Source organism: Chenopodium album, chromosome 26 (genome assembly GCF_948465745.1).
Source record: "Chenopodium album chromosome 26, dcCheAlbu1.1, whole genome shotgun sequence".
NCBI classification, from domain to species: Eukaryota; Viridiplantae; Streptophyta; class Magnoliopsida; order Caryophyllales; family Amaranthaceae; genus Chenopodium; species Chenopodium album.
Window position 1 is genome coordinate 30,958,683 of NC_137859.1, and position 16,658 is coordinate 30,975,340.

At 31.2% G+C, this 16,658-nt stretch overlaps 1 protein-coding gene across 1 annotated transcript; it reads right to left on the reverse strand.

Annotated features, from left to right (window-relative positions):
• Window positions 1–1,869: 1,869 nt before the first annotated feature.
• On the reverse strand, window positions 1,870–15,069 carry LOC145617507 (protein fluG-like). The gene is made up of 18 exons (XM_081672216.1): window positions 14,773–15,069; window positions 10,853–11,104; window positions 10,573–10,642; window positions 10,341–10,454; window positions 10,157–10,262; window positions 9,430–9,586; window positions 9,249–9,344; window positions 9,094–9,142; window positions 8,310–8,581; window positions 7,048–7,220; window positions 6,392–6,512; window positions 6,258–6,310; window positions 6,012–6,141; window positions 5,005–5,150; window positions 3,895–4,080; window positions 3,110–3,342; window positions 2,544–2,686; window positions 1,870–2,106 (listed from the first exon to the last, which is right to left on the reverse strand). Exons 1-18 carry the CDS (start codon window positions 14,956–14,958, stop codon window positions 2,044–2,046), a joined length of 2,550 nt encoding a protein of 849 aa, XP_081528342.1. The 5' UTR covers window positions 14,959–15,069; the 3' UTR covers window positions 1,870–2,043.
• Window positions 15,070–16,658: the final 1,589 nt, after the last annotated feature.

Genomic DNA, 16,658 nt, shown 5'->3' on the forward strand with positions numbered 1-16,658 from the left:
TCGAGCAAAAATAATTAGAAAATCAATGTACGAATTTCTCACCTAATGATCCTATTGGATTAAAGGTATTATACCTTTGTAAATCATTTACACTTATTAATTTAAATTTGTTATATATTTTATTATACATATAAATTTAAATTTGTGATATTTACCATTATAAATTAAACCAACAAAATTTCGTATTAATATAAAATTAGTTCAAGCAAATTTTTTTTATATATCATTAATTTTGTGTTAGTTTTATTAGGTCAGCAATGGCTGGGTAATCTTTAGATTATTTTTAAAATCCATATTTAAATGTATATTTGTGGTTATTGCTTATATTGTGTTTATTTGGTATTTTAATGATTACATGATTATATTTTGTTTACAGAATTTTATTTTTATATGCAGATTTAATTTAATCAGATAATTAAATTCGAGAAAAAATAATTGAAAAATCAACGTACGAATTTCTCGCTAATGATCCTATTGGATCAAAAGGTGTTATACCTTTTTAAATCGTTTATATTTATTAATTCTTTTTAATAAATCTTTTAGTTTTTATTAATTAATTTTATGAATAAAACAGTTTTTTTTTTTTTGTTTATTTAGATATCTCAATCAAGTCATTAAATTAACTTAATTTTTTTATTTTTAATCACTGGTGATTACGTTCATGTCTCAATTAAATCCATCTTTGTTCAAAATTTTCGTTCTAAATTGAATGAAAGAAAATTTTACCTCATTGTATACTTTTCAATCGTTAAAAATAAGAAGCAATATCGCACGCATTGTCGAAAAAAATTTCAATTCATAAATTTAATTATGTACAATTACAATTTCTAGATCAATTTCACAACGATTATTCACTTCCTGGTAAATATATTGATTAATTTAATAAGACAGTAAAGATTAACTTTATGTAAATTTTATTTTTTTCTAACATGTTCTATTTGTTCACTTCAATTTAAAAGATATGAGTGTGAACAAAGTTGGTGATTCTATAATATTCTTACCAATAAATTACATAAAATTAATAAATAAAACATTATCCTTAACAAACAATAACAAATTAATCAAAAATATTATGTGTATGATCTAATTACAAACAAAAATTATTTTTTTGTGCGATTTTATGTATAAAAAATCGTGGGATAGAAACTTATTTTATAAAATTAATGATTTTATCTAAATATTCTATTAATAAGACATTTTTTCATATAAAATTAAAACTTATAACTCAATTTTTTTTTTTTTTAAAAAAAAAACTTACAATCTTAAAACATTTATATAAAATTTACTACAAGTTTGAATAGACAAATAATTTCTTAGTGATCAAGAAATCACAAGAAATATAAACTTTTCACATTAAAGATTTTATCCTAATATGTAATAAATGAAATATCATATTTACAATTTTTGTATAGATATCATATATATTGTTGTCATATAACTAACAACAACAAATATAAATACAAATTATAAATCAAACCCGTCTTGTGTGCGGCCGGCCACACCTTGTGACCAGTTAAAGTAACCTCTATAACATTGATTAAGTAACCCCTGTAATACCGACCGAGTAACCCTTATAGCACTACTCTATAACAATGACGAAGTAACTCCTTTAACACTAACCAGATAACCCCCATTACACTAGTGAAGTAACTCCTATAGTGGTTGGCCACACGGTGTGCCAAGCCAATATATAAGACTTTGTAATTATAAATTACATTAAAAATTAGCTTATAAATATAATACTTTTGTAATAGGTGATAACATTTTAATTAAATTATTATGTGTTTTTTAGATTGAAATAAAAAACTTAGTGTATATAGGAAAATAAATTTTCTTGAGATTTAGGTAAGAAAAGCCATGCATCACACGGGCTTTTATCTAATTTTATAGAGATCACATAATAATTATTTTTTCTTATTTGTTTGTGTAAGGAAATTACATTCCATTGCCGAATTTAAATAATGGAAAAGTATAAAAAGTTTATATCTCAAGGTTCAAACATCCCTCTCTTTTTCCTTTTCCTTTGGTTACCAAAGTTGAAGGTTAATATCGGTATATGAGTTGCTTGTATGCATCCTTGTTTTGCGAATAGTACGCCACTTCAGCCTGCAAAACATAAAACCAAATACTTAACAATACAAGACAAAAGACGCAAAGGCAACGAAACTCAAGCACTTCAGCATAAATTGGAAATAATGTTCAATACAAACAGCTTTCGGTTGATACATAACAGGTCGCCTAAAGATCTAATATGCAGGAAAGTATAAAGTGTCCTACTATTAACACCTTATTCAAAATAACTCATAAGGTTGATCACGCTTCGAATACTTACAAACTTATATCACATAAATGGCCAACTTCAAAAGTATGGCAGAAGGCATTAAGATCATAAATTGAAGAGGGAGGAAAGATATTACTTTGGAACTGGCCTGGGGTAGATATTGACATGAGACTAAATTTCATACATGTAAAACCATTAGCTATTGTAGGCCTTCAATACAATAAGGTTGTAAAGTGAAACATTGCAATCAAAATACACTTACCTTCCTAACTCCCTTTACTGCTGTCAATAGCTTCTCACCGAAAAAGTCTTTAAAGAAGGTGTCCTTGTGAAGAGCTTCTAAGGATTCAGCAAGTGATGTTGGAAGTCTCTGAAGTTCACCATCAAGGCTAGAAGGATTCGCTTCTGCAACACATTAATATCAAAAAACATGTCACTTAACATGCAAGTGCAAACTCTATGTTATCAGGGGAGTCAATGATTCACTTCTTGTTCGTCTCCTTAACCAAATTACTTTCTAAGGACTTTCGAAGGAGAACGAGATATTCTCCCATCTACAGTGAAGCACCCCCTCCCTAAATAAAAGGATACTTTTATGCAAGGAAAGAGTAGTTACCTTAGTTCTTACCCAACCCTTCCTAAAAGGGGAGAGGGGAATAGTTTTGGAAGTACAGCAAAATTTTAGTTTGAAAATTGTTATGCATGACAAATATTCAATTTTTTGTATTTGATAAAGTTTGATTTAATTGCGAACACTTCCTTCACCTACACTTCATTTCAAATATCTTGTACACAATAAGCTCATACTTCAAATCTAGGTAATCTTACCAATTGGAGGAGGCAAAGTGAGGTGCCTCCGCAAGCCATCGATCCCTGCAGCAATTATAGAAGCCAAACCCAAGTGGGGATTTGCACATCCATCAAAAGATTTGATTTCAAAGTTGCTTACGAGACCATCTTCAATTCCAGGAGGGCAGGCAGTTCTCAAAGGAACTTCCCTGTTCTCTTTTCCCCAGCAATGATATGCTCCACTCCATGTATCCGGTTGTATACGATCATAGCTTTACAAAGATGCAAATTAGATAGTATATGTCAACAACATATGCTTCATGCATGTTAAATAAGATGAAAGGTTACCTACAACAATTTTGCTACATAACCCTTAATAAACAACAGCTAAATAATGTTCCTCAAAAGCTAAAAAATGTTCTAATGAGCATAATATGTTCTTGAATCAAATGGTAACAATCAATGCCAATATTATTTGAGGGAAAATGCTCGTAAGGGGCAGAGGCGGAGCTACAAATGCTAACACTGAAAGTGGCCCGGTGCAATTTTGCTGAATTGAGACCTAAAATTAATTTTTTAAGGAAAAGTATGTTACTAAATTAAAAAGTCAGGGCCCTTTTATAATAGTTTCACTTAGGGGCCCTGTGCGGTCGACCACCCTGCACATGCTCAGAACCACCCTTGGTAAGGGGTAACAATGCTGAATATGGGATCATGCTCACAAGCTAACTTATATGAGAAATGATATATAATGCACAGACTAAAACATTTGGAGAGAAATCCTCTGCTCAAAATGTTTCACATAATTAAAATAAAAGTGTTACCTATTGGGATTTGGAGCAGTAAATGCCAAAATGGCGGGAAGATGAAATAAAACTCCAGCCATAAACTCCTGACCAACTTTAGACATTCCATAGCCAGATCCAGCAGACCCAGTAAAAACATTTACACCATTTTCCGACAAACTTAGATGCACATGAGATCCAGATCCAATGTCATCCAATTTGTACCTAGGGTGAAAAGAAAAAAAACGATTAAGAAGTTGATGACACCAAGATAACAAACATAATGTCGAGAATATTTTAAAGACAATCATCATAATCAACCTATACACACAAAAAGAATAGGGTTGGAAATTCATGTGCAAATACAAATTATTAGTGCAGTCTATGAAACTGAGTATCATACAATCAACAGGTAAGTAATAATAGTATATGATTAATAACATATAGAGATTTAATGCTCAATTTTAGGTGGATATAATACTAGAAACCAACTTGGAACTATGGGATATTCAATTGACAACTATAAGATCAGTAGATCACATACTTTTAAGTATGAGATGCAACAATATGAGGATCATCAAAATATACTTGCCCCTCCCAAGAGATAGTTGTGAAATTCTTCTATTTTAGTAAACAAATGCAGGTGATTTAGATACATGCTTGTGTGAACCAAGAAAGGGAATCACAATCGAAGTTCAAATTCAAGTATGGGACTACACACATACATCAAAGTTATATCTAAATACTTTATAATTCACATCACTTGGATTTGCAGAAAGAATTTATAAATATAGTTTACTAGAATTCTGTTGATAGCATCTAAATTCCTATAATTGTAATATCAGCTGACCCAACAGAATTAAAACCATGATTAACTATGATATTAAATACTCTACACCGTACAATTATTTTTCGCTGTTGTCTAGCACCTCAATAGTAAAAGATCTACACAATTATTTGTAATAATTAATAACAAGATCAACGAATAAGAGCATTTTTCTACTGCAAGTAACCAGGGGAAAAAGATTCAACAAAAAGAGCTGCAAATAAGTACTTGAAATTTTCATAATAGGATGACAACAATCTTGCTTTAGACAAATAATTATATTCATCATCTTGCTTCACTTTAGGTTCAGACATGATAGTTACTTTGGTGCAAAAGTTGCGAGCAATCCATGTTTTCTAGCCACGCCCCTGATAGCTTCACGGGCAAAAACCAAATTATCAGCAGCACTGGTACAAACACTGTGTCCCAGTGCCATCTCAAATTGGCCTTTCCCTGCTTCTGCATGTATCTAGAACATATAAGGAAAAAATTACTAGAAGAATATCTGACTTAAGGAATTACACCAATAAAAAGAAGAAAAATGAAATAACTTATAAAAAGACAGGATAAACGCATTACCGTTTAATGGCAAACAATTATCATCCAGAACATTCTATAGTGTAAATTTATAACCCTTGGAATTTGATGAACTGAAAATTTCCTCACCCATCAATATTCTATGTAGACACTCCTAACATTAAATTATTTGTTTCTTATAATTGATTGATGGAGACTCATGTCGACTTTTCCCAGAGGGGAAAATATTTCTAGCATTCAGTAATATAGTATAAAGAATTGTGATGACACTAAATTACAAAGGCAACACATGAGCTATAATTATATACTAATTTCTTTAGAATGGCAAAGCATTTGGTTAAACACCCTGGATACCTTCTCATTCGGTTGTTACTTCATGAATGTTGGGCATACTTTGCATTAGAGAAGAAACATTTTCCCCTCCATTTTAGATTCTTGATAAGTTTTAAATATGTTGGAGAGGGGAGAAAGTTGTTGATTTTTCTAAGATAAATTTCTTTTGACATCTAGGCTTGTAGATTATAATTACACATTTGGGTTGCAAATGATAGTGCATGTTTACAAGGTACCTTATAGCTATGATGCACATTTGCTCTTAAACTATTTCCTACATGGCTTTGTGATGCTTATGGTATGAAATTAGGTTTTGTTTTTCAACAAAATTTACACATTTGATGTAAGGCACCTTGATATATGCATTGGTAACAAGTAACACCAGAACGAGAGACAACTTCTAAGTCCTACTTCCAAATTCCAATCATGTAGTCCCAATTAAAAATAATCTACTCCGTACCTGCTCCACTGAAATATCCAAAAATTGAAGTGCTGTAAACATTTCATTAAGGATGCGAGAAGCTGCATCATATGATGAAGTTGAGCAATATGGAGTTGAATCAAATGGAACCCATTCTTCACTTCCATCCCTACAAAAATTTTGAATACTAAATACTTGATACTATAGAGTCTATAATATCTTAAAGCTTGTGGATATTAATGAAAGAAAAGTGAATTAAAAGAGTGGAAGAATTAATGTAATAACCTTGTAATCGGTTTCAAGAGATAAAATTCATTCTCAAAACCTGCATTCATTTCCTAGACATGATAAACACAACATTTAGATATAGATCGACTTAGAATTGTATATTGTTGAAATACTAGGGAATAAAAAGATACCAGATTAAACTCTTCTTTCATAACTTTTGCAACCCTCCTCAATGCCTCCCTTGGGCAATATTCCCATGGTTCACCCGGCTTCAGATGCATGTCAGATAAAACCATCTCCTCTCCATAAACCCTGACAAAGAACATAGAAGAACCCAATAAGTTAAATGAGAAGAAAATATTAATGTATTATTTCTTAAAGAACACAAGCACAATAAACATCTGTGAACAAAGCGCCTAGAAAGAAAGAAAATGATCCGGCATTGATAATCTTGAAAACAAAACAATGTAATCACCTTATAGTGGATACTTCCTATAAAAATTTTAAGCAGTACAGTTCAAGCATGTGAACTAGTGGAATGAAAAGGTACATTAACAGCTATTTGGACTTTGTCTTACACTGCAATACTTCCTTTAAATTGTAAAGTACAACCAAGAAACATGAAGCAACTTTCCCAAATACTGGATTCATGTAATCAACATATGGTGCATAACATATATGAAGTATATGATCTCCCAAATCTCCTAACAGGATTATACAAACTCCATAAGCAAATTCCACAGCAATATTCGAATATGCCACAAAATTTTTGATTTATGTCTGTACGAGTAAGGAGAGAAAATTGTGAAGATTAAGATATTACACATATTCTATTAAAAATAATTACCATGGGATTTTTCTAAGGGTTGACACATCAGGAATAAGTCTGATCTCGCCTGTTCCTGTCAAGTTAGACTCAGCAGCAGGACCATCCATAAAAGAGGGCATTCCCATGCACGCAAAAGTTAAACCAACACCATTTTTCTTGACAACATCATGAAAGCGCTTTACAGGAACAACCTGTATATCAGATACATTAAAGACAACTCCAAATAGCAATAGTATTACCACAATGTATTTAATTTACAAAACTGCAATCAGTGTATGCAAATGAAATTTTCAATACTAATAAAATTTTTATTTTCAAGACTGCAGGAAGGATAGTGTTTATAGGAAGAGGGTACAATTAGGAGGACAAAGTACTATATATGTTAGGAGATGAAGAAACTTTTAGTTAGACGTTAAGTATAAGAATACAAGTGATTGATAACACATAAACACCAGGAACAAAATATACAAGGGATACAGGCTACAGATTTTTATTCAATCAATTCAATAATATTCACCAGGTAAATCTCATGATCATATAAGTGTGTCAAACAATAAATCTATATGTAGCATGACTTTAACACAATCTCTACATTCTTTTTCCTTAAAACTTATTAATTAGTCACAAGTCAATAAGCTAATCAGTGCCTAAAAGGGTCCTTTTCAAAATATAAAATAAACATAAGAGTAAATCAAATTCACAAGCTAGGCCAACGAATATACTTTGCACAAAAACTTTCAGAAATTCTGAGCAAAGGAAGAATATGAACCAGACCGAAGCTAGACCGATTATTGAAAATTCTACAATTTAAGAAGAAAAAAAAAACAGTGAAAGATCTAAAAGGTAAACTCATGAACGTAGGTATACATATAATTTTAAATATGCGTGTGAGGTGACTACAGAGTTAGTGGAACTAAGCCCTTTGTTGAGAATATAATTAGGCATGCATAGTTGTAAAATTATTTTTTCATTTGCAAATATGTATATTCATTGATAAAGGTAAAAGTGAAAATTATTCTTAGTATGTCTAAGCAAGTCCATAAATATTTGGGGAGGGAGGGGCGGCAGCTCATTAACAAAAGAGTTAATACTTGAGGTTTCAGCTACTAGTCACAGACTCACAGAACATACAAGTAAGGTTCATACTAAATGGTACTTTGATTTAAAACCGAACCCTTATAAGGCATGAATATCCTCTGTAACAAGCAGAACTCGAATATAATAATGATGCAAGAAACCAAATATTCGAATTCTTTCTAAAGAAAACTTAAAAAACTTACACGACATCTGCATTGCCCTGAAGTATCGATCCAGATTACACGGACTAAAGTAATATGACTTTTTGGCGAAACAATTGTAGTCTCTCCATTATTATAAGGTATGGCTTTATTAGTTGGGTCCAATTTAACACTCTGTTTGATCTTGTAAAATTGAATTGCATTTTCAGCAAAAAGGTCCTTGGCTGCTTCCAATGCCTCAGGAATCGATAGATCTTCATCAATGCAAGAATCACGTAAAATCGAGAAGATAACCTCACGTGCTCGCCTGGCACCTATAGAGTTGGAATGGGAACTGTGAGGATTATTGATTACCTTTTGAAACCTTAACTAAAAGTGGCCAAACTACATCTCTAATGCAATTAACCTTGGCTACTTGAGGTTTCAGCTAAAGATACTAGGCCCATCCTAGCCTAGCTAAGGATGCATGTGTCACCTTAAACTTGATCAGATAATCAGACAAAGAGGCATGGTTAAGGAGGACATAATGTTACATATAATCTTAGAAGGTTCAGGTTTTGGAATCATGTGGATGTGGTTAATGATCCGAAAACCAACCACATAGTTGATAATTAAGATTTCAGCATGGGTTAGAAGTTTATTACAGTTGTATAGACTCGAAACACTTGTTCCTAATTTTACAGTGCCCCATATGTTTAAATAAAATAAATATATATACGGACAAATATGAACTTATTGATATATGTAGTCCATTGTACTGCATAGATACTGTAAGAATTAACTTGAGATAAAAATTTGATCTAAATTAAACCAAAGATGAACACACCTAAGTAAAAGGCTTCGGGAAATGCATAGCCATCAGTGCTGAACATCACCTGTAGAAAATCACCCCAATGTAAGATATAATGTTACATACTTTGTATTAAGTGTCATCTTACAAGAACTCAATTCTGTAGCACATGGTCCTCGTAAACATGTCACCTTTTTTATGGGAGCCAGCTCCAGTAACTCTTTAACTGCAGATTTCATCCCATTGTTGCTGAGTAAGAGAAGTCCCAGTCCAAAGTCAAGGTAGACCTAACACATTAAGAAAAGCTTAACTAACACTTGTAAAATTTAGCTGTGGTATGAAACGAAACAAGTTTAGTGGCATATATGATACCTGGGGATAAACGCTTGCCAAGTATGATGCTTCCTTTGAGAATGGATAGGAAGCATGTAACAGAACAAATCGACATTTGTCAAATCTTGCATCTTCAAGTACCTTTCGAAGATGAAGCGGGTTTGATGTCCTTAAATCTTGATCTTTGTCTCCAAATCTATGGCCAATACCAAATACAATCTTAGTGCAAAGAAAATTACAGTAAAAGAAAAAAAAAAGTTTATCTTAATAGAAGAATAGTTGCAACATTTATTATTTAAGAAAGGTAAACAACTATTGCAACATCTCTGCTTATGAAATTCCAACTTCACTCACATAGGCACATAGGTGTATTTTTCTTTTTTCTTATTGTGGTTAACACATGGGCAATTCGTTCACTTTCTTTTCTCTCACCTCACTTTTACCCTTAACTTTCGTGTCAACCCTCAAGTAATCATGTTGCAATATTAGAGGCACGGAGGAAGAAAAATACTAGAAACTCATATTGTGTATGGTGCTTCCATGAGATGTGCTATTTAAGCTAGAGCAATACAACACTTCCAACATACTACCTCCATTTTGTTTTGTTCTTTACACTTTCCCATACAATATACATTTTCCCACATTCTTACTTTTGCTAGTTGCAACCCAACTTTTCACATTATTTCCTTTTATTAAGTTACATGCAGATAGTAAGTGTCAAGAATATTAAGGAACAGAGCAATTGAATTATTAAGTATGTAAATACCCTGTGTGTATTTGGATTGGCAAGTCAAATTGCAAAGCAACCTCCAAACTACGAACAAAGATATAGTCAATTAACTTCTTATTTCCAATCCGGACAGGCTTCCCTGCTGAAAGATAGAATAGACACAGAAGTAAGTATGTATGTTGGTTATGAAAAAATATGACATCTCTCAGGCTTCACTCACCACTTAAAACTTCAGACAGGCCATTTTCAGCATCCTTTTCGCTGATATATGGATCGATTTCTAGACCACCACGATATGCAGCTATACTTTTCAATCCAACCACAGTGGTAGCTAATGTGGAAGAAGGTCATGGAAGCCCATTACAGATATTGAAAAGGCACCATAATAATTATTCACATTACCATAAAATAAACATAAGGATTATAAATTATACGAAGTAAATGCAAAGGATATGACTTCAATTTTTCAACAAAAACTTCAGTAAACTTGTTCAGTGTCCATGTAGCTCCATCAGGCAAGTCCTATAATACCACGCAAACACAAAAAAATATACTTATTGATCAGAGAAATGTTACATATGCAAGAATTGAAAATATAAACAAGAATGTGAAACCAAAAACTAAAACCATCATGTTTAAGAATGTGAAAAAATGTTCTTTTTCCCATATTTGTACTATTAAAAGCTTGGAATTCAAAAAATTTTAACTACTAGAGAACCAAAATATTCTTACTTCATCCAATATTTTTCCTGCCAAGTGCTCAATTCGTAATATTCTCCCAACAAAAGGCACATAGCTCTTATGCCACTCAATCTCATACTTGTTATCAAAATCAAGACCATCATCAATAAGCAATCCTGCAATCCTTGCAGCTCCAAAACAAGTTGAGCTAACAGAATCTATTCCAGACTGTTTCCGATACTCTTCAATGTCGTACAAAGATGATTTGCATTTATATAGTTCAGCAATTTCCCTCACCCCCCTCTGAGAAAAAAAAAAAAATCATCAACAAGTGTTGTAGCAAAATTATGAAATCTTCATTATTCAATTTAATTCCAATAAAGGATGCAGCACGACATAACTTGATAATTCAGGAGAAACAATCCGCATAATAAGCTAACTTGTTAGTAAATGAAAATGAAACAGAAAGAATTAGCTGTAGTTTCAAATAAAGTTATCATTGGATTGCAGTATTATTTTACATGCATCGAGCACTCGACTCACTCATGTCAAAGATGCTTAATATTGGTGTAATGTCTAACATATTTACTAAGGCATCGCATCAATGGAGTAGCAAAACTTGGCATCAATTATAGCTGTATAAGAAACACAGTGATGCTTTTTCTTATTGTTATTGCAGGATTGAGGACAAAAATTGATACTAGCACTATTTTCCTTGATAGATATAGTTATCAAAGCAAAAAGCTACCAAAAAGGTAGTAGATATGGAAGCTTCATTAGAATAAAATCAAGGATTTCGGATAAATTTTATCGATTAATGATTGCATATTGTAACCCATGAGACTTGGGAAGTTTGGAGTCAATGCAATAAATTGTGTATAAACTATTAACATATAAATACATTAAACCTTCTTATAATGAACATTTGGTTCACAAATGATGAATATAAAATCTTACTATGCATAATTTAGACATAGTACATTTTCAGGCCTTGTACTCTGTGACTACTCACTTTTTACACTTAGGCCCCATTTAACATATAATGGAGAAAAAAAAAATCATGTTGGCTTCATTTCAATGTGTATTTTCATAATATTATTAAATTAAATATGTATTGGAGGGAGTTATAAACTTAAGTTGTAAAATATATTTAACATAAGCCATTTTAAAGTGCCTTATTTATACAGATATGAGTAACCTATGTTACATGAATTCTTCATTTCACCTCAAGTACTCATGTCGGACCCTCACAACCCCCCACCACCACCCACAATCCACTTTGTGCACTTATTTCACACGCTTTATCCGCATTCAAAAAGTAGGTGTTTATAGCCTTAAAATGGATAGAAAGAGCATTAGAACACACATCATATTAAACCTCTAATAAGGACTAAATGTCACAATCTGTATGTCAAGACACACTTGTCAAACTTTCTTAAATAACATCATTATCATAATCTAAATGTCATCATATTAAACCTTTCTTGTTAAAATTCGTTGCATTAATAGGTAGCAAACCAATTATGAGGGTAATGGGGCATTAAAAGCAATGAACTACACTTGAATTTAAAGAACTCCTTTTAGTTTAGAAATAACCATAGTTTGACCTCTTTGACAAATCTATAAGTAAAAAAGTAAAACAATATTTGTCTCAATGTGTAGTTGTGAAATTCAAAATTAACATTTTACTCCTTCCGTGTTATCATTTTAGGATGACCCACAATGTTAGGTCTATTTTCAATATTTCTGTTTTTATTTTACATAAGGAAATTTTGTCAACAACTACTGATTAAAGCACGTGTTTTAAAAACAACTACCTATTAAATTTTTTTACAAAAATAATTACCACAAAGTTGTAAAAAGTTTAAGTAGCACTAGCACTCTAACAATTTTAGCTAGAATATCCGATACTTGGGTTTAACTTTTTACCACTTTTTACCTTTTTGAAGGGTAATTTAGTCAATTTAGATGGTTATTTTATGAGGTAAAAGTAAAAAATGGAGTCTATATGTTGAATATTCTAGTTGGAATTATTAGAGTGGTAGTGCTACCTAAACTTTATACAACTTTGAGATAGTTCTTTTAAAAAAAAATTATAAAAGGTAGTTTTTTTCAAAACACGCGATTTAATTGGTAGTTCTTGACAAAATTTCCTTTACATAATTTTATCATTGTACACATGCTTATTTTATTTTTCCTTATATGAAATATCCTTACATTCCCTAATTTTTTCATGTCAATGTTTACTTCTTTTTAACATTCCTATAAAAAACATCCTTTGTGAAAAATGAGGAACATACACTATCTTATGCTTCAATAAAGTATTAGGAAATGTACAAATATAAAATACGGAGTAAAAATATAATTTTGAAACGGAAGGAGTATTTCAAGTATATGACATATTATCACTTTATCGGTCATAATCCATGTACTACATAAATGTACAAGTAGTGCAACAACCAACCTTTCTAGGAAATTAGGGAACATATTTTAACACGCAAAAAACAGATTAACAAGCAATAATTAAAGAAGTTGTCAATAACTTAATGACACAGACCCAACGACGACACTCCACCTACTCAGCCACCAGTTTACCACTTTACCAACAAATGTCGTTTTTAAGAAACATACATGTTGATTGAAACACGCCGGCACATAGGTAATACTTTCTCCGTTTTGAATTAGATGCATCACTTTCATTAAAAATGTGAAAAGTACAGTATTAAATTTATTTTTGACAAAACAGTATTAAGTTTAGAGAATATTCAATTTTAAAAAAATAAATAAATTAATAAACTTGTATTATGAATGCACCCTAAATTGTTGAAGTATAAAATTTTTAAACAACACATGTAAAGATCCTACATTGAGAAAAGAAAATTGAGTTAAACATACTTCTCCTATTGTCATATAATTTTGGGATATAACCTCCTTTGAATTTGAAAAGTGTGCTCTCTCTTGATAACGGGTGCGAGCCAAACTCGTGTTTCACATAAATTTTAATAACTTTTCGTTTACATCCGGTTTTTTTTTTATTTTTTATTTTTTTTTTGTAAGTGATGTGTCATTTTCAAGTCAGTATGGGGACCAAGTGAGCATGATTAATCAACAACTGCGAGTAGAATTTTTGACCAAAGAGAATAAATAATTAGGTGATAATAATGCATGTAATATTGATGATTTCTAAAATAATGAAAATTCATGGCCAAAAACACAAGTGAATCAATGTACTAGTAATTCATGTTTATTTATCATGAATATTTCCCTTTTTCGGCTTATTATATTTCACCGCTATGTTTGTCATATTTCTTCTAATATATCCAACCTTAAACGAAAAACAACAAAAACAAGTGTTGGAATTTTAAAAAATAATTTTAAAAACAAAAAACAAATTGAAAAGTTTGAAGCCAATTGAAAAGTTAATGCATATTCCAAGTGAATCTCCAAAATAGCATTTTTTTTTTCCTTTCTATTTGGTAGTACAATATCTATCAAACAAAAAATCAATAAATATCAAATGAGAAAAAAAAAAAAAAAAATCACTCTCCTTTATCTTTGATAGATGAATTTTCAACTTAAAACAAAAATAACATGTCTCTCATAAGCACTTTTGGCATGATCTAACGATAATCAGAATTTTGCAAATAAAATTACCAAAGAAAGGTAAATTTTAGTCTATGTCAAACCATTAAAAGATAATATTAATTACCTCCATTCAACATTATTTGGAACTTTGAAATATAATATGAAACAGAGATAGAATAATTAATCACATAATGACATAAATGTACTTATGTACTCATCTCTCATCAAAGAAGCTAAAAAAATATTTTCAAAATTATCATCTCCAATTTTGGCATGAACTAAGAATAATCAAAATTATGTAAATAAACTACAAAAAAAACATATTAATTTGTTTGAAAAAATTAATAAAGTAGAAAAAAAAAAAAAAAAAAAAAAAAACAAGTTACCTTGAAAGAGAGAGAGTGAGGAGCAAAGGATAAAGCTTGACCATCGGCTTCGGAAAAGCATTTGATGAATGGAAATGAGGAATTAATAGCGACAATATTGTGAGCATGAGCGTCGATTAATTCTAAATTGTCAATTGTATTTTTCAATTCTGCAAATTTATCCACTTTTCTACACCTCAAACTCATACTTGTAGTAGATGAATTTTGTTTGTTTTTTAGTAGAAAAATCAACTAAACTTTGTTGTGGCTTTGCGTTTGCCGCTTTGGTGTTTGGGTAAGGTCTTAAAAATTTTATGTTTTGACTTTGGTGGGATTATTTACATTACTTTATTATGAAGTGCTTATATATAATGATAGCATGTCTTATCAATTAAGGAAGTATTTAGTTTTTTTTAAAAAAATAAAAATAATTAAAGTATTTGTGTAAATGAATGTGGACAATAGTTTGTTGTAATATTAGACTATAGTATATTAATACATGAATGTGGACAACAATACAAGTATATTAGGAACCAAGTAAAGTTTGATTTAGTGGGAAAATTGCATCTCACGTCTAAGAGGTTGTGGGATCAAACACCGTTAGAGACACTTTAGGGTGGGGGTTCCCCTATCCTTCTCCCCGCTAATTCGGGTTGAGAGGACATGTGAGAGTATTTAGCCCAATAGGACCTACCCTTGTCCTTACCAACCTAAAAAAATATGAGTATAGAAAGAGAAGTGGGAGAGTGAAGTATAGCTCGAGTGGTTAGAGCTTTCCTCCCGATTTCAACAGATTATGGGATCGATTCTCACCCTCACCCTTGTGGCTCTCTAAACACCAAAAAAAAGAAAAGAAAGAAAAAAAAAGGTGAGAATGTAAGGTTAAAGACAAAAATACCCTTATACGTCTAAAATATGAGTCAAACCGTGTTAATCTATGAGAACAACATCTAATTTTATTCAAGGTATTCTAAGACAATAATTATTCTCGTTGTGTATGACAATAGCAAGTATATAATTTCAGTTCAATAATATATAATTTCAGTGTAGTATGTTTAGATGCCATGAATTATCAAAAGAGATTAAATGACTGTATTTAACATTCAATCCAAAAAAGTTTATCCTAGACTTTTATCATCCATATGGCATCGCCCGATTACAAAACTAGAGAAACAAAAAAGGCAAAAATAAGGTAACTGAAAATGTCATATGATTGGCAATGGAGGAGGGAGATGAGGTTTTGGGCTTGTTCTCTTCATCTTTTTTGGTTCATTAAGTTAAATAAGTTACAATAAGGTCCAATAAGTTTAATAAGGTCTAATAAATTCCAATAAAGTTCTAATCAAGTATAATAATAAGGTACAATAAAGTATAATAACAAGGTCCAATAAGTTTTAATAAGGTCCAATAAGTTTTAATAAGGTCCAATAAGCTTTAATAAGTTCTAATAAGTTCAATTAGTTGTAACAAGTTCTAATAAGTTTAATATATAAGATAGTAACTTTAATAAGGTTTAATAAGTTAACTAGTGTATGGCCCAGGCGATGCCCCGGGTTGCTAGTTTGTATTTATTGGTTTCGAGTTTAAGTCTTGCTATAAACATTTTTTAGTTGCCAAACTCAATCATTACATAATGGAAACAAATAGTATAATAAACCACCAATTAACTTATCTAAGTTAACTATAATTTTGTTGGATAAAACAACACAAGTAATAAATGGCTAAGATGGCAAGACTTGTAACTTAAAGACTTGTTGGTCTTGAGCTCAAGTCTTGTTTAAAGCATTGGATGCAAACCTAATACATGTTGTGAAGGTGACATGTCATGGTTATAGTGACATGTGGCACATATTGCTGACATGCCGAACATAAAAAAGGTGACACGTGGAACATATTCTGTTTTAGGA